The sequence below is a fragment of the Catharus ustulatus genome, chromosome 26 (genome assembly GCF_009819885.2).
Source record: "Catharus ustulatus isolate bCatUst1 chromosome 26, bCatUst1.pri.v2, whole genome shotgun sequence".
Taxonomy (NCBI): Eukaryota; Metazoa; Chordata; class Aves; order Passeriformes; family Turdidae; genus Catharus; species Catharus ustulatus.
In genome coordinates, this window is record NC_046246.1 from 3,856,740 (window position 1) to 3,878,515 (window position 21,776).

Below are 21,776 nucleotides of genomic sequence, written 5' to 3' on the forward strand. Positions count from 1 at the left end.
GCTGCCATTGGCTCCGGCGGGAGCGCTGACCGCCAGCCGCCTCCGAACTATTTCCTGTTGCTGCAGCGTTAATGCTAAACAGACCTTGCTCTCTCTTCCCTCGCTCCAGCCAAAGTGCAGCGGCTCTGCCGCCGCCGCCTTCCCACCCCGGTGAGTACCGGCCCCGGGCACCGCGTGGGGCTCGCACCGGGGCACCCTGAGCGACCTCGGCCCCCGAGACCGCCCAGCCCCGACGGCCACGGCGGCTCTCGAGGCTCGGTGCCGTCCCGGCTCAGGGCTCTGGTGTTGGGGGACGCGGGGCTGGGGGACGCGGGGCAGTGCAGGGACACGGGGCTGAGGGCACAGGGCTGGGTGACACAGCCCGGCCTTGGGGACGTAGCGGTTGGAGATGCGGAGCAGGAGGCTTGGGGACACAGTGTAATAATGGGGACGGAGCACTGAGCACCTCGGGGCTCGGCTCTTGGGGAGCCGCAGGGCCCTGCAGCCAGCCCGGCCCAAAGGCAGGGGATCCCTGGGGTTCCATGGCCGGGCCGTGCCCCTCCGGCCCCACAGCAGCCGGGGCAGGGGCTGGCCGTGCCGCTGCCCCAAGGGGACGGCACCCGCCCCTCCCAGGGACCCTGCTGGCCTTGTTTTGGGGTGTCCCACTAGAGGGGCTGCCCAGCCCCGGGACGTGCCGCGGACCCTCAGCTCTGGACCATCGGGGATGGTTTTGCTGATGTGTCACATTTTCTGCATTTCTTTCCTCATTCCTCCCTCCCTGGAGCCGTTTCTGGGAATGAGCTCGTCCCCTGCCAGGGCCAAATTTCCTCCCGCCCTGTCCTTCCCGCTGTCCTGCCTCCCATCTGTCCGACTGCCCCACTGCCCATCCTTCCCGCTGTCCTGCTGCCCATCCTTCCCGCTGTCCTGCTGTCCATCCTTCCCGCTGTCCTGCTGCCCGTCCTTCCCGCTGTCCTGCCTCTCACCCTGACCGCTGTCCTGTCCTGGTGGCCTTTGCACGGTGCCTGGCCTGGTCTCTGCACTGCAGGGCCCCACGGCAAAGGGCCAAGGCTGGAGCTGGGCAAGAGCAATGTGGGGGACAGGGCCAGGGTCAGGGACACTGCGCCAAGAGTGTGTGTGGAGCACACGTGTGTCCACATGGCACTGCTGCCCAGTGCTGGGATCCTGCTCTGGCCCTGTTCCTGCTCTGCCCCGTGCCCCATCCCATGGCCAGGCACGGGACAGAAAGCCTGGCCCGGTGCCACAGATCTGCCTGGAGCTGTGTCCAGGAGGAGCCATATCCGTCCTGGTTCAGAAGGATGGAGGGCGGTGGGAGTGGGAGGCTCCAGCTCAGCATCCGTGGGGTTCCAGCCCTGGATGGAGCAGCCCAGCCCAGGCACGAACCCCTGCACAGCTGGAGCTCAGCACGGAGCCCTTGGAAGGGGCACGGCCTTGAAAGGAACAGGGGATTTGGGGGGGATCCCAGCCCCCGACAGAGCATTGCTCAGCTCGTGTCCCACAGATGCCAAGCATGTGTTGTCCCTGGAGCCGCTGAGAAGCGCCAGGCACAGGATGGAGGGTCGCCGGAGGGACATGGAGCTGATCAGCAACAGCATGGCCGCGTACGCCCACATCCGAGGTGAGCCAGGACGGGTCCGGGAGGGCACTGCGGGCCCCGGCATGTTCCTCCCTCACCCGCTCCGTTCCCTTCCCGCAGCCAACCCCGAGAGCTTCGGGCTCTACTTCGTGCTGGGCGTTTGCTTCGGGCTGGTGCTCACGCTGTGCCTGCTGGTGCTGCGCCTGTCCTGCCGGCCCTCCCCGCGGCCCCCGGCGCGCCCCGGCGACCTCAGCGAGGATGACGAGGACGACGAGGAGGACGAGGACGAAGAGGACACGGTGGACCGCGCAGCGTCTGAGTCGCTGCTGCCGGTGACCGAGATCCCGCTGGAGAGCCACAGCCCCGGGGACGGGGCGCTGGCCGTGAACGTGTTCGCGTCGGCCGAGGAGCTGGAGCGGGCGCAGCGGCTGGAGGAGCGGGAGCGCATCATCCGCGAGATCTGGCGCAACGGGCAGCCCGACATCCTGGGATCCGGCACCATCGGCACCCTGGGCCGCGTCCACTACTACTGAGCCCGGCAGCTGCCCTGGCACGGTGTCTGCTCGCCCACAGCTGACCCCACACCGTGCCCGGAGGGACCAGGAGGACAGGGGGGCTGCTCTCTGCAGCCGGCGGAGCTGCCTTGAACTGTCCCTGCACCACGGAGAGCCAGACCCCACTGTCACAGGCACCCCCGGGGCTGGACTCGCCCCTGCCACTGCACTTTGAGCCATTGGTACGACGGCTGGCATCAGCCGAGCAGCTGGGGACGAGGGCAGAGGGACAAGGAGCGGGCAGCCCTGGCTGTCCGGCTCAGTCGGGATGTGGCGGGGGTTTCTCCCCGTGGGGCAGGGCCGGGCTGTACGTGGGCTCCTGCCCCACTAACATGGTGCTTTTGTACACGAACTAGAGCCCAGCGTGGCGGGTCGGGCGTTTTGGGGACCCTGGACACAGAGCCGATCTCGGCCCCTCCCCGAACCAATTCCCTTCCCGGCCCCACTAAAATTAGCCGGGACTTTTCCGGCACCGCCCGCCGTGACCCAACGCCCTCCGGCCGGACCAAGGCGGATGTTCCCGCTGGACTCCGGGCCGGCCGCTGCTCCCCAGGGATGCGGCAGCTCCCGCCGGGCTGAGCCGCATCCTGCCCCACTCCCAGCCCAGCCCCGCGGGGAGCCGGGCCCCGCTGCCCCCTCCCCGGCAGATTTATAAAAATAGTTCCTTCCCAGGCTGGTTCCCCCCCGCTGCCAAAGGCAGCAGGATCCAGATGTTTTCCAGATGTTCTTCAGTGGCTGGAGGCCAGGTTGTGCTGGGACTGGAGCTGGCCTGGAAAACTGTGCGGGGGTGGAGGAGGAGGAGGAGGGGGAAGAGGAAGAGGAGGCCCTGCCCCAACCCTGCCCCGGGCCCTGGTGGGACCCCTTGTGCCATGGTGGGACTCTGTGCCCAACAGGACCAGCCCAGCCCTTCAGGGCCGTGGCAGCCATCAGTGGAGACCTGAGCAGTCCCCACACAGCACTTTGTACTCTAAATAGTTTATTTTAAACAATTTCTATAGGTCCAGGGGCTGTTGTGCTTCGAGGAGCAGCGTCTGGGTGTGGAGTGGGCATTTGTACCCGATGGGTGCAGAACCGGGCTGGGGGCAGCGAGGTTGGGGGGGCTCCATGTGCCACCCCCCTGCCCCATGCCATGGGTGGGCACTGCAGTCCCCCCATGCTAACAGGGCAGCCCCTTCCTCACTCGCTCGATCTCCACCTGTGGGGAGAGGCTGTGATTGTTGGGGGGCACAGGGGACCCCAGGACACAGCAGCCCCTCCCAGGGACCCACCTGCAGTGCCTGGCGCTGAGTCCGCTCCTGGCTCAGCTCCTGCCGCAGGTCCTGCAGGTCCCTCCTGCAACATGCCAGGATGGCTCAGCTGGGGCCAGAACAAGCAGCAAACAGCCAGGAGTCACTGGGGACTCCCCACACCCCCATCCCCACTCACAGGTGCTGGACCCGCATCAGGTCCACAAGGATGTGCAGGGTCCGGACCTCAGCCTTCAGATCCTCCAGGGCCAGTGACCTCCCCTCCAACGCCTCCAGCCCTTCTGTGCTCCATGATGGGACAGGCACCTGCCCCGTTCTGGGGACAGGGACACAGAGGGCAGCACAGGGCAGCCCCTGGGGCGGTTCCCCCCCAAGGTGACTCCCTGTGCTCCCCAGGACAATGCTGGGTGGCCGCTGGCCGGGTATTCGTGGCCGTGTGGCTGTTGGGTGGCTCAGCCTGGCTGTGGTAACTGCCACCATGTTGAAGCCATTGGTATCTGCCAAGGAAAGAACAGGAATCAACACCTGGTGCTGGGCAGGGCCCAGCCACCCCTGCAGCCCCCTGCATCCTACCTGGGTCACTGCCTCTGCCCTGCTCCATGTCAGGTGAGGCACTGAGCTGGGGCTCACTGGGCCTGGGGGACAGCAGAGGTGTGAAGTGACACAGCCAGGGAGCTGCCAGCGCCATGCCAGGGCCAGCCATGAACGTGGTGCTGGCCCTGGGACATCGCAGTGGCCCTGGACACCCTAGCACAGCCACATGTTTCTTACTTGGTGGCCAGCACAGGGGCTGGTTTGGTCTTGGCAGGAACGGGGGGCGCAGGAGCCGCCCTCTTGGTGAGTGGGATCTTGATCGGCTCCATCCTCGCTGGTGCTGGGAGCTCTGGGAAGAGGCAGGAGCAGGGCTGGGGCTGAGATAGCAGAGACAAGAGTGGGGCAGGAAGCGCTTCCTGCTCGTGACATGCCCTGGCCCAGGAGGCCCGTCCCAGACACATCCCTGCCCTTCCCTGTCCTCCAGGATTCACTTGGGGGGTGCTCCCTGTCCTTGCCCTCCTTGTCCTTCACTGTGGTTGCAGCTGCCAGGGTGCAAAGGGGCTCATCAGGTGCTGGGGAGGATCCATGTCACAGCTCTCCCAGCCCCGCAGCAGCCCCGCACTGGCGCCGCTGTGGTCGGCGCTTCCTCTGCATGTGGCAGACCAGGCAGCTGCAAAGTTCCCCTGAGCAGCAGCCCTGCAGCACGGGATGTCATCCCAGCACCATCCACAGCAGCATCCCTGCACCTCTGAACCATGGGGTTACACCAGGACAGGCCCACTGGCACGGTGACATACAGGACAGCAGGCCATGGGTCTGTTCTCATGGCAGGCCCCCTGTTCTCATGGCAGGCCCCCTGTCCCCATGGCAGGTCCCCCTGTCACCTTGGCTGGCCACACCATCACCGTGCTGGGTCACCATGTCCCTGTGGAGGGCCAGCAGCCGTGATGCTGCCCGGTCCCTGCTGCTGCCACCAGCACAGCCCTTGCCACAGAGGCCTCGCAAACACCAGAAATGGTGCTGGAATGACCCACCCAAAGACACGGCCGAAGCCCCAAGGGCCGCAGGGATGAGGACACCCCCATGGAAGGCCCCAGTGCTCCTTTGCTCCAGGGGCACAGGGGTGCTGGGCCGAGCATCCTGCCAGCCCCTGACTGGCAGCTCTCCTGGAGCCCAGTCCGGCACAGCCCTGGAGCAGTGTGATCACACACAGGTGCTGCCCTTGGGACGATCCCCGTGCGCAGGACCCTCGGAGCTGCGGCTGCTCCGTCCTACCTGCCGGGATGGGGCTGCCTCCGAGGCTGAGCCGTGCCGAGGCTGAGCCGAGCCGTGCCGTGCCAGGCTGTCCCGGCCCCACACCGTGCACGTGATGCCGGAGGAAATCGGCTCCGCGCTGGGAAGGAAGTTGAGGCAGAGCGCATCTGGGTGCTGGTCCACACCGCATCCCTGTGCCCCACCAGGGGACTCCTGCTCCCCAAACCCCCCTCGTGCCCTTCCCGGGGCTGCCCGGCCATCCCAGCGGGATTCCAAGGCTCTCAGCACGGCATGGACACCAGGGCCACACTCACGGGACTCTGTGCTGGGACACGGTGGGACTGGAGGGCACCGGGCACTTGGAGCACAGGCAGGGCTGGCACAGCAGAGCCCCAAAGAGCCCAGTGTTTCCTGGCCAGCCCCAGCTTGGAGCTCCCACCCATATTCTGCAGCCCTGGGCAGGGCTGGGCCATCAGTGCCACCACAGGCTCGGTGCTGGCACTGGGGTCCCGCTGTGACAGAGCTGCAGGGGGAGCTGGGGCCAGCGCAGTGCGGGGACAGGCGCCAGGCCAGGACCACAGCCGGCCCACGGTGACAGCTCACCTCAGCCAGCTCTGTCACCTTCGGCTGGAGGGGAAGTGAAACCCAAACCACAGAGAGGCCAAAACCCACACAACAAGGTGCAGGGGATGGTGCAGCCACACTGCAGCTGTCCCTCTGCAGGGCCTGAAGGGTCAGTGATCCTTCAGTGACAGCAGGGATCCTGGCCAGTGCCTGGTCCAGGACACAGCAATACTGAACTGGGAGCAGGGAGGGGGGCTGGGAATCAGCCCTGGGGCAGAGAAGGACAGAAGAGATTCCACTGCAGAGCAGGAGGCTGTGCTCCCCTGCTGTGGCCACTCAGGCCAAGGAGCTGGGAACACTGAGCACCCATTTCCTGAGGCTGGCTCAAGGCTGAGTGTAAAGGGAAGCACCAACTGTTAACCCAGCACTGTCCAAACAGCTCTTGGCCAACACTGTGACCCAGAGCAGCCAGGAAAGCTGAATTCCTGCAAAGGCTGCACTCCCCAGCACCCTCGGGATGGCAGCGATGGAGAAGCAGCTGCTGCTGGGCACCAGCAAGGGCAGAGCACGGGGCTGCAGCTGCCCAGCAGCAGGATCAGCCTGTGTGCTCTGGGAGGAGCTCAGGTGTGGGAAGGATGGAGCTGGTCCCGTGCACAGATGACACAAACCCTGCTGGCAGCAGGTGGGGGAAAGACCTGTGGCTGTGCCACCACTGTCCCCAGGCAATTACTGCCAAAAAGGGGCTGAATGATCCATTAATGCAGAAAACCCAACAGGGAGCTGCTCCCCTGTTGCTCCAGGCACTTGGTCCTCTCAGGCTTCCCCCCTGCAACTCAGGACACAAACCAAGCAGAGTTACACCTACAACTTATTTTATTGTATTTTATTTGCATAAACAAACTTCGGGGCTTTGCTAAACAGGAACTGTTCAAGTCAAAACAAACCAAACTCTAGCTGGTGTGTGGGGAACAGCACAGCAATCCTGGGGAGAGGGACAGGGGGAGCACAGGCACGGCTGTGCCTCCCTGCCCAGGCTCATGACCTGGCCGGGAACTCTCCACAAACTACTCCAGAATATCTTTAAAGTAGAAGATAAAAAGAAATGCATCCTAAGGGCCGTCCTCAACCAGCTCAGGAGGAATCTGCCTTTTGGTTTTATAAAAAGATTAATAAAAAATATTGAAAAATTTTCATCTCCATTTATATTTTTCCCCAAGAAGAATTCGGAAGTTCCTTAGAAAACTGTGTCACCTTGGAAAGGGCACTCGAGTCACAACCAGCTGCAGGGAGGGGACACAAATGCTACAAGCAATTTGGGGTCCAGCACACACCAGGCCTAATAGTGAACACAAAGAGTGGCCAGAAGTAGGGTGTATTTTTTTTTTCTCTTTTAAACCATGCTAATTTTGTTAACTTCAAACATAAAAGGAAAACAATCATTTTTAAAAGGCCCTAAACTCAACTGTTACATTAAAAAAAAGTTAAAAAAAAAAAAAAGGTCATAGCAGTTTGGTCCCAACAAGTGAACATTTAGATGTTTACTCACATGCTTCATTGTTTTCTTATTTATAAGAACCAAAAATAGTTTCCAAAATTATCTCTGAATTGATGCTACTACATATGTAAAGGCCTAAAATAAGCAGAATTTAGAAAATTGAATACACAATAGGGGAGGAAAATTTGAGCAGGCGAGTGAACCCCGACTGTCACTGGGTCAAATTATAAAAGAGAAACAAAATGTCAGGACACGTGGGGTCAGGTGGGCACGAACTAAAACCACATCGTCCTCAAAGCCTGTTACCAAAAAAGAACCGACCATCCATAAGGTCACAAAGAAGGGAAAATCTGGGGTCTCACCCAGTGCTTGACCGTATCCAGTCCAGAAGGGAAGTCTTTGGGAAGAGAAACTCCAGGAGTGGATCCGAGCATAAATGATGGATCAGTCCCAGTCCGTGCTTGGGGAGGCTGAACTCTGGAAATGCAGTTAAATAACGTCGGGATGGTTTCCGAGCTGCTCTCCAGGGCTCTGCTCAGCACGTGGGGATCACCCTGACACCCCAGCACCAGCCTGACCCCTCCCCTGCTGCCAGGGCTCCCAGAACCGCGCGGAGCCCGCGGCTACTCGGCCGTCGTCTGCAGGGCGTCCTTTTCCTCCCGGTTTTCCGTTCCGCTCTCGTCGTCTTCGATTTCTCCCTCTTCCCCACTGAACTTGTCATGAGCCCACTTGGGGCTGGTGCTGGACTTGCGGAACATGAAGCGGCCTCTTCCCCGGGGGAAGGCGCCACGGCCGCGGCCCCTGTTCGCCCACTTGTCCGCGCCCTCGCCCTCGCGGTCGTCGTGCTGCACGGGAAGCCAAGGAGAGCAGGTGAGACAGGCTGGCACCGCCCTGCACCGCGCCTCTGCGACCGCCCTTGGGGATCCACTTAATGGGAACCACTCTACAGGGAGCAGGAACAAGCTCTCCTCAGGCACGAGCCAGCAGCTTCCCGTGAGGCGTCGCCCGAAGCCTTACCTGGTGTGTCAGTGACAGCAGGTGCTTCCACCTCTGAAGCACCTGAGACCCGACACACCTGGAGCACACGGGTGTCTCAGCACCCAGGTACGTACCAAGTAGTATTTCTTGCTCTTGGGTGTGTACTCGGGGTCCCACTCCTCCTCTCTGCTGCGCTTCTGGAAGTCGTTGTTGCCGCCGCTGTTGCTGTTGTTGTTGCCTGAAAAGTTGCCTCTGCCCCATCCTCTCCCTCGAGCTCTGAACTGCTGCAATAGCAACACACAGGAGAAAAATAGAACGGCTGCAGAGGCAGTATCCTCCCACCCCAGGCAAATTCCAGGGATCCCAAGAGATCTCTGACCATCCAAAACACCTTTAAAACCTACAGCTAAAGCAAGAGGACAGCTTTAGTGTGGCTGCACCACCCCCTGCACTCGTGGTTTTGGGTTTTTAGTTCATCTGATCACACAGCACATCATAGTTCCTGTAAAGCTAATGAAGATCATATAGAGGCAATCCCAGGGCAACCCCAATCAGGTGAGACCCCTCTGCACATGCACTGCAAACACGAGTGTGGCCAAACCCCAATGGAAGCACAGCATGTGCCACTGGGATGTTCAGCATCACTAACACACAGCAGCTTCCAGGCTCTGTTCTGCTCCTCCCATTTGGAGCTTGCTGCCCCCAGCACACCCCCAGCAGCCTGGTTTATGCCTGAGACCTGGAGAGATTCCATCACCCTAGGGGTTTCTCCTCCAGGCCAGCTTTAACTGAAGGAGCAACACATAAAGGCCACTTCCTGCCCACTTAGAGAATCAACCCTCAGGGCACAGGTGGAGAACATTTAGGGCAGGGGTGGAGAACACTTACATAGGTCCCTCTCGCTCTTCCTCTCTCATTTGGACCAGCAAATTCCTTAGTCCCAAGGCGGGACTTGTCAAAGCCTGTGGAGCTTTCCTCCCTCTCCTCAGTCTCCTCAGGATACTCCTCTGCTTTGACTGAATGAGAGGACCAGGAGGACGATGAGCTGGACCTGGATCTCTCACGCACCCGTCGGTGTTTCCTGTTCCAGTGATGGGAATGGAAGGGAACGGGACACAACAGAATTAGGAACTCAGCTGTGACCCATCTGACACAAAACCACTTCTTTATCACTCATCAATGCCATGCTCTCCTTTTCCTACTCCACGAGGAAAAGCTGTAGTAAAGAGCTCAGGCTTAACACAAGGCCCAAGATCTCTCCAGAAGGAACTTGCTGCTCCTTCCTAAGGTGTTTAGACCATCTGCTCTCAGCTTAGCATGCATCCATGAAAAATCAAGCTAACAGAAGGGATTAAATGAACATCAAAGCCAAGTCATTTTAACACGGCTGTTTCTCTCTGACACAACAGTAACAAGAAGGAAAAGTGACTCACCCATCCTGACACATGGAGCTTTCCCATCTACTTTTTACAATTATTTAGTGTTTCTGAGAGATACAATGATAGCCCACACGCAGAGGGGTAGCTCAGGCCACTGGAGGAGTTATGTCACAGGTGCACAACTGTGTGCACAACTGCTGTACATGGTGTCGTCTCCAACCTGAGCAGCAGAGACACGAGAGGCACAAGGAAATGGCTACTGGGTTTCTTACATACTTTTTCTTTGAGCCTTTGTGACTTTTCTCCGTTTTCTCAGTTGATCTTTCCCTTGAGTGACTTGAATCTCTCGAGTCCACCGACTCCCTGGATTTATCGCGTTTAAGATCTCTTTCCTTATGTTTTTTACGGCGTTCAATATCAAGGCGCAGATCAACAGGGTCGTCCTTATATTTCCCTTCAGCCTACAAATGCAGGGGAGAGGGAGGGCAGAGTTGAACACAAGGTCTGCAGTGCCCCAACTCAGCACCATTTACTTTGCTACTGACTGCACAGACTTCTGGAGAACTGGAGCTTAACTGAGCACTAATGAATATTCCACTTTAAGATGTCAAATAAAGCACTATTAAAGTAAGTCTGCCTTTGACAGAATTCAATTTTCCTACACTTAAAATCACTGCTTTTTAAATTTTTAATCTCCTCTTTAAACAGCATTAAAACAAACAGTCTGGTAGAGGGGAGGGAGACATGGAAGCTGACACTTATTGCACACCACAGCCAGCAAGGATGCAAATGACTTGGGAATCCCATCCAGCTGATTATGGATCACAAGTACAGTGTGGCAGAGCTCTCTGATGGCCCATGGGTGCACCTGAGGTCCTGCTGACAGTCTCACCTGGGCAGGGGCCAGAGGGATTTTAATCCCAGGTTTAGAAGTGACACTGTGGGAGAAGCAAAAGCTCTTTGCTGCTTGGAGCTACCCAAGATTAGTGATCCAAGGGGCAGGAGGTGGCCAGTGAAAGGCAGCATCCAAAGGGTCTAAGAGAAGGCCAACATCTCATGGATAGGGAGGTGTTACTACATCTATCAGGAAGATTTACTCAGTGCAGATGCCACCTACAGCTCCTTCCCCTGGGCTGGAGGGCACTGTGTGACAGGTGCCACAAAGCCCCACAGACACACCGTGTGTGTCTCCCACAGTCCTGCCAAGTCTGCTAAAGCAAGCTGCTGTCTCAGAGAGCAAAAACCCACCAGCTGCATGAAAAATTAAAACTAAATTTACATTGCTAATTAAAAACAAGCATAAAAGACACCTGGTAATGCTTGTTTTCAGCTGTATTTAAACTGGTACTTCAAGAAGGGATTAGCAGTTTCTCTGGGAAAGGAGCAGTTGTTTTCCCTGCACCTCCTTTGAGCCCTGTGGCACCTGGGTGAGATTCTACTGCCTGCCCAAAGTGACAGTGGCTGTGGTTTGACAAACAGGTAACTGGGCAGCAGGAGGGCTGCAGGAAGCCTTACACCATGTTGGTACCAACACCCAGCCTCAGCCATTGCTACTGCATTTACACAACACTCATCCTGGGAACTGAACAACTTGCTATGCAACATACATCAAATTAATCGTCTTCAATTAAATACAAAAGGATTAGTAATTCTCTAGCTGTTAAATTTTTTACTTACATGAGTTTCTAACCACTTTTTTGTTTAAATAAATATGTCAAATAACGCAGGAGTGAGAGCAGGCATTTTGTTTTGGTATTTTGCTCTTCTACTTTCCCCAGGCAAAGAGCTTTAATTTCTACTCTGAGAATAAAACTGCTCCCAACACGATGGATGACAGATAAGTGACAAAATCGGCAGCAGCTCCCTTATGTGGCACAGCAAACACCTATTTGGGTTTGGGAGGGCACGTCTGTTTTCACGGAAGGCTGGCGAGCTGTTTGGAAACCACGTTTATAACACACTCTGCCAAGCTGATGCTCAGAGTTCAGGCCCATCAAATCCATCTCACCATCGTCCATGTCAAGCCACAAGTGTGTTTGGAAAAAATCGAAAACAAATATGAAACAAGTAAGGTTTCAGCAGGACTGGTTAAAATCTCTTCAATGTAAATATGTATGAAGGTGAATAAACAAAGGTTAAAATCTCAAACACTTTACGTTAAGCCTTTTTTATGATTGTTTACAGTGAGTGCAATGGCTTAACATTCATCTACTCAGCAAAGCTAAAACACTCAATCCCAAATGCTCTGGATTTAAGACAAGTGCTGAATGTTAAAGTAACAGCAATCAACAGAAATGGTACAGTCAGTTGTTAGAACAAAATTTATCATCTGCTTAATAGTGTATCTGCTTTAGCTCAGCATTTAGTTTTACTTTCCTCTTTTTGACATGCATGTCTTTGAAAACATGGTTGGCAAAATTGCACGTAACAATGGAGTTAATCATACTTACAAGCAGAAAAATATCACAAAAAGTCTCTTCTCTCATCATGGGCACTTGTTCCAAAAATCCTCTCTTTTTTCTCAAGCTCACCTCAATTGACTTTGGGGTCATTTACCATAGTCTAACCACTTCACAAAGGTTGTTGATACATTTTTAATAAAAATTAACCCTTTGTAGTTCATTTTTAGAATTATGCCCATCCTTAAAAGAAAAACACAAACTTAAGTAGAGAGTAATTTAAACAAAAACATCACTGTTAAGTTCATGCCCAATGCACTCATTTTGTTGAATTAAACTAATCAGAGTAACAGTTCACCTTGAAGCCAGGATCTCTGGAACTTTTCGATTCCTCTTGAGAGAATCCATGTTTTCTAAAAGTACTGGGAGATATATCTATCCTCCTAAAGTAAAAAAAAATTACACAGATATAACTTTGCTCATAAGAAGAATATGAAGATTTTAGATCAAATGTCCTTTAAAGCAGACCAGTATTTCCAAAGGTATTTAAAACTCCCCATATTTTTCTTTTTTTATTTTGTTTTTTGGCTGAAGCTAGTTATATATTTGAATTATTCTGGCATTATCCCAGAGTTTAAGAAGAGAAATCTGGAATACTTCTCCAATGTTAAGACAGTGTCAAATGGCACCAACCTGTGGATTTCAGGGCTCTTTTTGTTTTTAGCTGCATCTTGTTCCATTCCTTTCTTTAGATATTTGGTAAAGCGTTCATTCAGTGTCATTGCTGAAGACCCAAAGTGATGCTCTGTCGGGGGTTTGAACAAACAATACCAAAATATTAGTGCCAGTTTTGTGAAAAGACAAAGCCCACCCATCCCACAGCTTGTGGAGCACCATGGGGATGAGCTCTAATGCTGACATCCTGCAGTTTCAATTTTTGGTGTTCCAGTGAAATGAACACAATTTCTTCGAGTGAGTCACAAATTCATCAGAACACAAAAGTCCAAGTCCCAGACTCTGAATATGTCTCAGATAAAAACAAGAACACCTTCTGCCTGTGCAGAAGAGTATTTATGTTAGTAAAGATGATTGTGATCATGCTGCTGTTCTCATCTCTGGAATATCTGTTGGAAAACAACTCCTGGCATTTTGAGTGCACAAACCCCACTTATTTGGGCAAGGGAGGAGTGAACCTTCCCTGAGGACACAGGGACTCGTGACCCACCTCTTACATGATGGACTATAGTCACTATGTGCTGAGCAAACAGTTCAGAAGGGCTTCGCTGCGACTGAGCCGACTGGATATGATGGAAAATGGAGCGGAATTCCTGCTCTTTCTTGTTGCTGTGCACGAGATCCCGGCACAGCTTGCGCTCCTGAGCCAATATGCCACTGGGACTGGAAAAAGAAGAGCCCATGAAACATAAGAATGGGGTGAAGGGGAGCAATTTAAGGTGTTTAAGTCTGCAGGAGCTGGGAGATCACTGACGGTTTTTATTGTTCTTAGGGAGGCACCAACAAACACTAAAAAGGATGAGCAAGGAGCTCCTTTAAACATCCCCTAAACACACTGTTCCAGGTTAGTGTGATAATTCAGATCACCATTCCAATGCTGCATGGGGAATAAAAGTAGTAAAACACATGGCAGAGAATCAAATGGATTTAAGCAGCACAGTAGCTCCCCTGCACAAATCAGCTTCCCTCAGCCAGAAGCCACTGAGTACCTGGGGCTCTTCCCAGAGTCTGGTGCATCCTAAACTAATCTTATATCCAGTCATAGCAAAGGTTAGGAAAAAGTTAATCTCCAGCTTCTAAAACCACAAACTGTGATGCAATATTGCTCAGCCTTCCTCACACTTGGCAAGCACATGGGGATCTCAGGAAGAGAAACAGGAAAAAACATCACTGCTCAGAGCTGGCAGATCCTTACCGTGCAAGATCCTCATCGAAGGAATCCATTCGAATTTTGACCTGGGCCTCACGAGTAATGGAAAAGGAGGATTTGCCAGAAGTTAGCCCCTCTACTTTGGTACCTGGCTTCTCCTTCACCTCAGAAGCCTTCCTTGGTGGAGGGGAAGAGCTTTTTTCCTGGCTTGACTTGTAAGTGGTCACTCTAAAATTCTTTTCAGGTACAAAACCCCTGTGACCAGATTCAGATCTCTTGGATCCTGATCTCTCTTCTTTTTTGGATCTTTCAGAATAGCTCTCCTCCTCCATTTCATCAGATTTCCTTTGCTTCTCTTTGCCAGGTGGCAGGAACACCACACCTTCCCATTTTCCTGACCTATCCTCTTCTTGACTTTTACTTGAAGTCGCTACGACTTTAGACATAAATTTGGGCTCATCATCAAATTCCGAATCTTTCCGGCTCTTTGCCTTGTCCTTCTTGTCCTGCTCATCTGTTTCATCTTTTCCATAATGACCTTCCTTGTGGAACTCTGGGACCTTGAGTTTGTCAAAGTCATCCCTGAACTTGTAGCGCTTGGGTGACTGGCTGCCTCGGTATCCCTTCTCCGAGTCAGTTTTAGATCCGTATGTGTCAGATTTTGTCTTTCCATCTGTCGATCCCAACTCAGAGAAATTCCCTTTTTCTTTACTTTTTTCTTTCTCAGCATTTGTTACTTTCTGGTCTTTGTCTTTCCCATTCTCAGTCTTCTGCTCTTCCAGATACCTGATCATAAACAGACATTAAAGAAGATTTCTTATTAGAGTTCAACAAGGTCAATTCTTCAGTTCAAAGAGTCAAACTTCAGAGAACACCAAGTTATGCATGTACTGAAAACTGCCTCTAGGCCCTAAACTAATTAAAATGTCAAGCAGATTACTCAGCCTGAATTCAGACTTTTGTTCTTGCTAAATTCAGCAAATGTACAAGGAGATGGATATGCAGAACTGATGGAATGAGGCTCAAGGACAAATCAAACCCAGCTGACCCACAGATGCATTGGAAGGAAAAGAGGAACATCTTACCCACTCCATTTATTTACTTACAAACCTGGTTCAGGAGAACAACACATCAAACCTTTCAAATTGGGCTGTTCTGCTTTAAACAACACACTGGAAATAAAAGCCTCAAAAGCTACTTCAAATTTGGGATGCAAGTTTCATAGGTAAGCTAAATATTTCATGACAGACTGCAAACACAAATAAAAGCAAACAGGTTAACAGAGGAGAATACGCTGCAGGGAGAGAGAAAACACTTCTGGTGAGAACAATTCAGTTGGTTTATAGCATCTGAACAGTTTAAAAGCATTCACAAATGAAACCCTGGCTCTGCAGGGCAGCAGGAAAGCCCACGGACACCAGCTCAGTGCTTTGGAAAGCCCAAACAGGTTTTTCCCTTTTTAAATTTCAGACATCCTTAATATAGAATCAGATCAAACCACCTTTAAAAACAATAAAGACTTGGAAGTACTTTATGAATGTGCTGTATCTTTTAAAACAAAGTGTCACCTTTGGGCACAATCTGCAAGAGATTGATGGAAGCAGATGCTTTCTGCATGGAAGGTTGTCTTCATTTTAGAGTTTTATTTGGTGCTTTAGTTTCTCATCATAACCACACACACAGCACTGCAGCTGCACCTGCCTTGGGCTGCTTGCAGCAGGATATGCAGTAGGGTTTAATTAATTTCTTCTAATTTACAGCACCTAACAATTCCAGAAGGCAACACGAAAAATGTTTATAACCAACACATACATAGCTGGAAAATGCGAGCTTCCAGCTGCCAAGAAACCTCTTTGGGCAATCTTCACTTCAAGTGTTCATGGGTTATGAACACTTTTGCAGGGAATATACACAATCTTTAGAACTATATAAGTTGGAAAACCAATTCCAACTCCCTATAACTCTGGGCTGTGTTTTTTCCATAATTCAGACAGGACCAGTCCCAGAGCTGGCAGTTTGCTGGAACAGCTTCCCAGCTGAAGCCTGCCCCAGCCCCTCACCCTGCTCACAGGGAGCTCAGATGTGCAGCCTCCCTCCTCAAAAGTAACCCAATAAATAACCCAGCACCACAAAACCCATCACTTGCCTTTTGGAGAAGGCTCCTCCCCCGGGAGCTGTGCCCTCCTCCTTCGGAGCGGCACCATACAGCGAACTGACGGGCGTGGGGCTTTTGCACACCGGGCTCTTTCTGGTGGGGCTCATTCCTGCTGAGCCGTGCTCAAAGGGGCTCTGGTGGGAGCCCCCCTGGAAGGAGCTGGAGCCGCTCTGGGCGGCAGAGCCCATCGGGGACGGGCTGGAGCGCGGCGGGCTCGGCTTCTGCACGGGGCTGGGCCGGGGCGAGCGCCGCCGCACCACGACCGACTGCAGCGGGCTCTTGAGGGCAGGGCTGCGCTCCCGGGGGCTCAGCTCCGACCCTCTGGACGCGGAGCCCGTGCCATAGCTGCTCACATCTTGCCATGGTTTTGATCCCTCGGATGCTTTAGCATCTTGAGCCCCGGCTCCTGGAAATTGCTGCTCCTTGGACTCGTCTCCTTGGTTATCTCCCGCAGCCTGGGATGCCCGGGCATCCTTGGAGGATGATTTCTTCTCCTTCCCAGATTTACGCTTGGAAGACTCAACCCGACTATGATTCGAGGAGGAGCGGGAAGAGGAAGATCTCCTTGAGCGGTCGGAAGATGATTTATCAGAATTCCTGGAATGACTTCTGGACCGTGGGGAAGGAGATCTTCTCTTGGGCGAGCGGGAGCGCGACCGGCCCCGGCGAGGGCTGTAGGCCTGGCGGTAGTTTTGCCAGTTGGACCTGTAATTCCCATACCCTCCTCGGTTGTACTGGCCCCAGGGATAAAAGCCTCGGTTTCGGCCACGGAAATAATACGGTCTCCGGTATCCTCTGTTGTGGCCTCTGAAATCCCGGTTCTGATAGACTCTTGGATGGTTCCTTTCTCTGTTGTGAGATGGAGAATAGGATCTTGAACGAGACCTAGAACTGATAAAAAAAAAAATACACAAATATTTTATGTTATAGTTTTTTTATTAATTTATTTTTAGAGTTTATTCTTCTGCCACAACTTTATATTTGAAGATTTATTTTTAAAATACTTTGAAAAACGAAATTTCTAAGCTTTTAAAAGAAATTCCTTTGGTTTACCCTTATCTGATTGAGGTATTACACTTTGCAGTGGAAATAACTTTTATCTGTGATACCGTCAAATATTTGATTTCGGGATCATTGCAGAGACCACGATAAGCACACACTGCTCTCTGTTTTGCTGGGACGAAAATGGCTGCTATCCAGCTTCAGAAAAAGGGACAGACCTCAAGCATCCAGTTCTTAACAGCTCAAGGTCAGGGTTATACCTCACCCACAAAGAAGTATTCTTTTATACAAATCATACTACTGTTATTGGAACAGACCCCAAACCTCCCTCTCTGGTCCCAACTTCAGATGCACTTTAAAATTCTGATCATCCAGATGAAACCTCACTTCTTTGTCAGGTAAGTTCAAGAAATGGCTACACCCCAAGAGCAGCAGGGCAGCAGTGGGGTGAAGAGCACGTTGCCCTATGGGTTTAAGGTCCCAAAGGTGCATCCCAAGGCACAACCCCAAGGTACAATCCCACGGAGCAGGGACAGCACTGGGACACCTCTGCCAGGCACCACCAGGTGCCGCTGTGGACAGCCCTGCCCATATCCACAAAACCTAAACCCTGGAAAAACGCAGATTCCTGCAGCTAATTGTCCCAACAGTCTCTCCCATTAAATTGCTGTGGTTGTGTAACTGTTTAAAGGTCCCACTGTAGCTCAGATGCCAGAGCTACAGGAAGGACTGGCCAAAGTAGCAAGGTGAAATAGAAAAGAGATTTTTCCAAATGGAATTTTAGTAAATAACACCCATTGGAACACTTTGCACAGCCCTTTCTCGCATTCCAAGCTCTGGCTCTGACACACACGTTGGTCGTACTCCAATGGACATGAACTTCCTCACACAGATCTCAGTGCTGCTCCTCACCTCTCACATCCCGAACCCCTAGAACAACATGCTTTTGGAATTCCTACACAGTCAGAGATGAACTTCAGTTTTAATTTCTTCCTCCTACCAAACAGGAAACTCTTATTCATACTCCAATCATTGCTAACAAACAGCTTAATGACCATTTTAACAGATTTTTCAATCCTTCAACCAACCAAAACTTATCTGAGACTTCTTCATTCAAACAACAGCAACCAGAAGGAAAAGCAGAGGCAGGAAGCAAGGACCAGTTACAGCAAGCTCTAGTCCAAGGCATGAGGAACACAGACGCTCAATTTTCAGACAACTGCTGCATCTGTGATCAATTATCAGCAAGGACCTGTTGTACACCACTTCCAAAATCTGTTCTGGTGCTTTAGAGAGGTTGCAGCAGGAAGATTTCACTCCAAAAGGCACAGAGACTATTTACCAGAAATCTTTTTAGAAAAATACAGTAAAAGTTATGCAGTAAAAGAAACACCAAAAGTGATAATTCCCCCAACTGTGCCAGCCCTCAGAACTTTTGGCACTACACTGCTCCAGGGCTAAATCCCCACCATTTACAAGAAGTGAGAAACAGAGTCATAAAGAAAGCAGAAGATGTTAGGCAGATTCCAACACAGCACTGTAATTCAGAAAAAACAGCAAACCTACCAAAAGAAGAATAAAACAATTTGTGGTGCATCCTGAAGCACAGCAATGGCCATTTATGCTGAGATCCCACCAGACCTACCTTGGAGCACATCCCACAGCCAGGCAGGAGGGCTGGGCTGGCCTGACCCCCTCCATTCTGACTCCTTTTCTTTAAAAAAAGGAGTCATTTATAAAGTAAAAGTAGCTTCAGAGGCAGCACAGAGGGAACAATCATGTTTGCACAGGGTGCCTTTTTCTCAACTGCCAAAGCTCCTTCACAGTTAGGAGAATTCCCAAATGAGCACAGATCTTCCAGCACTCCAGCTTCCTTCTGCAAAGGGCTTGGTTGGACTCAAGTCTCCGCCTCTAATTCAGTTTTGTCATGTCCTTCTTTCTCCAACTGCATTCATTAGAGCTTCTGTATTTTTTAAATCTCTAACTGGTAACACTTGCAAGTGTTCACAGCTCAGTGGTTTTCAGAATACGTGTTATTCCTATGAGTGAGAAGGCAGGAGAACACCATACAGCCCATCCAACTGCAATGGCTTTGCCAGATGCTGAATGCTTAGCCAAGAGAAAAGGAAAAAACTGATATCCAGGGAAGACACAAGCCTGTAACTGGCCTCCTCAGAAGCAGTTCAGGGAGACAGGAACAACTATTACACACAATATTAATTTATTAAAATTAACTGCAGCAAAATTATCGTTTATCCCTCCAAGAGGATCTTCCCTGTTACCTGGCTCCTGCATGCTGAGGGGAATATCAAGAACTGTCCCCACCTTTCACAGCAATGTCTGAAATTGATATTAAAACTTGCTTTGAACTCACTTCTCAAGAGGTGAAAAGCACACGACATCTGCAAAGACCCCTCGAGTTTGGGATTTTACATTAAAGCCTCCTTTAAAAAGCCAAAGTGTCAAAAGGAAGATCTTGACTCTGCTGACACATATCTCACTCTCCTAATTTATTTATTTCTTTATTCACAATTTATTCTCCTAAGTGACTGAAAACACCCAAACAGCACAGGTTGGCAGGAAACAGTGTGAGGCGCAGGACATTATCTGTCCTGGGATCTAATCAAAGTCTTTCCCTGGAAAGGAGCTAAGTGACAAACCACCTGCAAGGGAGGAAAAGCCCCATTGCACCCTCTGGCTGCACACACTCACCTCAGTCTGCGCTTCCTCGACCGGGAGATGGAGCGAGAACGGGAGCGGGACTTGGAGAAGGAACGGGAGCGGGACCTTGACCCAGACCTCGAGCGCGAGGAACGGGATCCAGACTTGGATTTGTTCGTTTTAGACATCTTTGCAAGCACCTGTCAGTGCACCTGAGGGAAACAGGGAAATGGAAGTACAGTAATTTTACGATTACAAGCCACAGGTTACAATACAGGATGTGATCAAAGGTATCTGTTCTATCACCATCTGTTGAGGGTGAGGGCAGTGATCCTGATCTCCATGGGAGATATTTTGCTAATGGGCATCCATTGAAACCAGCTGGGGCAGTGTTCTTTATCTTTTCACACCCCATCCTTCCTCCAGCCAGTCATTTTCTGCTCATGGCCATTGAGTCCCACTGTGGCACTGATAAAATTACTGCATCCCATTGGGAGTTGCTCCAGCCAGGGGGAAGAGCCCAACATTTCTTACCAAGATAAAAACAGAGGTTTAGGACACTAAGGGAGCCCTTTCTCCACTGGACTCCAGAGGGAAACGGGATTGCTCCACATCATCCCTGGAGCTTGGGAGGAAACTGCACCTTGTACAGGAGCACTGCTCCAGCTGAGCCACATCTGTCACTGCAGGAGGATGCAGCCACTATGGAATGGGACTGCTGCCAACACCCTGCCTGACTGATGGGTGTCAGGTTGTACTCTGACTGTGTCAGGGTTTGGGGTTTGTTTCTTTGTAGTACTGTATTTCTATTTTAATTTCCCTAGTAAAGAACTGTTATTCCTATTTCCATATCTTTGCCTGAGAGCCCCTTGATTTCAAAATTATAATAATTTGGAGGGAGGGGGTTTACATTCTCCATTTCAAAGAGAAGCTCCTGCCTTTCTCAGCAGACACCTGTCCTCCAAACTAAAACAGCAACTTTTTGTTCTTTATCCATATATAAGCCACACCTGATTATAAGCCGCACTTCGGGTTCGGACCAAAATTTTAGTCAAAATGGTGCGGCTTATAATGGTGAAATTACTTCATTACTTTCATTAGTTCATTTGAGAAATGAAGCATGTGGTTGATAGGAGAGGACAGGCAGCACCTGGCAGGCTGACAGACTCCAGGGACGTGGGGCTTGATAAGGCTGGAAATAGGAATGTTTGAAGTGCCTGCTAGGAACAGATGAATGGTGCTGGGCTCAGAATAGAAGGTTTATTTCAGTCTAAAAAGGAAAACTGCAAGAAGAATAAAAGGCTCTAAACCCAGAGTAATCACAAGTGAGAGTGTGACAGTTGAAAGCACCAAGTTAATGCAAACCTGGGAAGAGGCAGAACCACGCTACTGGTTGAGGCAAGGAAACCTCCAAAGGCAAACTTTGTGAAAATTCCATGTAATTGCACTCACATCCCTGTCTGTGCAGCCAGTTGCCACTGCTTTAAAGGACAGGGAAGAATTTAAAAAAGCTTACCATCAAAAAACCCACCCCATAAACTGTTATCTAAACTTTCAGAGGCAACCAAAAAAGAGTTGGTACTCCAAGACAGAGGAATGTGACCCTATTTGCACAGCTCTGCTCAGGCTCAATCCTGTCCTCTCTGCCTGTGCAGTTCCTGCAGCTGCTGTGATCAGTCACCAGCGTGGAGCACCCAGCCAGGAGTTCTGCTGCAGCCAAAATAAATCAGATGTCCTTCCAAATATTCAGAGACAGAAGAGATTACACTGTAGCACTAAATGACTCAAAATAGCCATTATTATGAATTACCTGGGCTATTTTCAGACATGTATCCAGGTAAAGGTTAGAAAGTACCTTAGAAGATGATTCAGGGAATCACACAAATATTTCACACAAATATTGTCTGACCACACAAATATTTCAATTACACCCTCCCTGATCTGTTCTCCTTTACCAATGAGCAAAGTTTGCATTAATTGAATATTCAATAAGTTATAAACAAACTTCCCACCTAAAATGACTAACGAAAAAGAGCCAGAAAGAAAAAGGAACTGTGTTAGTACAAACTTCATTTTTTTTTTTACCCACTGATTAA

General features: G+C 51.5%; 3 protein-coding genes across 4 annotated transcripts in view; 1 reads left to right on the plus strand and 2 right to left on the minus strand.

The window, feature by feature from the left end:
- Positions 1 to 7,223, plus strand: EVA1B (eva-1 homolog B). The gene is made up of 3 exons (XM_033080525.1): positions 1 to 150; positions 1,499 to 1,615; positions 1,694 to 7,223. Exons 1-3 carry the CDS (start codon positions 72 to 74, stop codon positions 2,104 to 2,106), a joined length of 609 nt encoding a protein of 202 aa, XP_032936416.1. The 5' UTR covers positions 1 to 71; the 3' UTR covers positions 2,107 to 7,223.
- On the minus strand, positions 3,120 to 3,854 carry LOC117007397 (CD2-associated protein-like). Of its 2 annotated transcripts, XM_033080526.1 has the most exons (3): positions 3,553 to 3,854; positions 3,396 to 3,459; positions 3,259 to 3,322 (listed from the first exon to the last, which is right to left on the minus strand). In XM_033080526.1, exons 1-3 carry the CDS (start codon positions 3,852 to 3,854, stop codon positions 3,284 to 3,286), a joined length of 405 nt encoding a protein of 134 aa, XP_032936417.1. In that variant the 3' UTR covers positions 3,259 to 3,283. The 2 variants fall into 2 exon arrangements, with proteins under 2 accessions (XP_032936418.1, XP_032936417.1); XM_033080527.2 differs by having other exon boundaries at positions 3,120 to 3,459.
- Positions 6,582 to 21,776, minus strand: part of THRAP3 (thyroid hormone receptor associated protein 3) — a 26,884-nt gene continuing 11,689 nt past the window's right edge. Inside the window, exons 4-13 of the mRNA XM_033080524.1 lie at positions 19,732 to 19,892; positions 16,009 to 16,908; positions 13,908 to 14,648; positions 13,203 to 13,375; positions 12,671 to 12,782; positions 12,336 to 12,420; positions 9,855 to 10,039; positions 9,088 to 9,280; positions 8,334 to 8,483; positions 6,582 to 8,066 (exon numbers count right to left, since the gene is read on the minus strand). Of these exons, the coding sequence (XP_032936415.1) occupies positions 7,845 to 8,066; positions 8,334 to 8,483; positions 9,088 to 9,280; positions 9,855 to 10,039; positions 12,336 to 12,420; positions 12,671 to 12,782; positions 13,203 to 13,375; positions 13,908 to 14,648; positions 16,009 to 16,908; positions 19,732 to 19,868 (2,898 nt within the window). The 5' untranslated portion in view covers positions 19,869 to 19,892 and the 3' untranslated portion in view covers positions 6,582 to 7,844. The remainder of the gene's footprint in view (positions 8,067 to 8,333; positions 8,484 to 9,087; positions 9,281 to 9,854; positions 10,040 to 12,335; positions 12,421 to 12,670; positions 12,783 to 13,202; positions 13,376 to 13,907; positions 14,649 to 16,008; positions 16,909 to 19,731; positions 19,893 to 21,776) is intronic.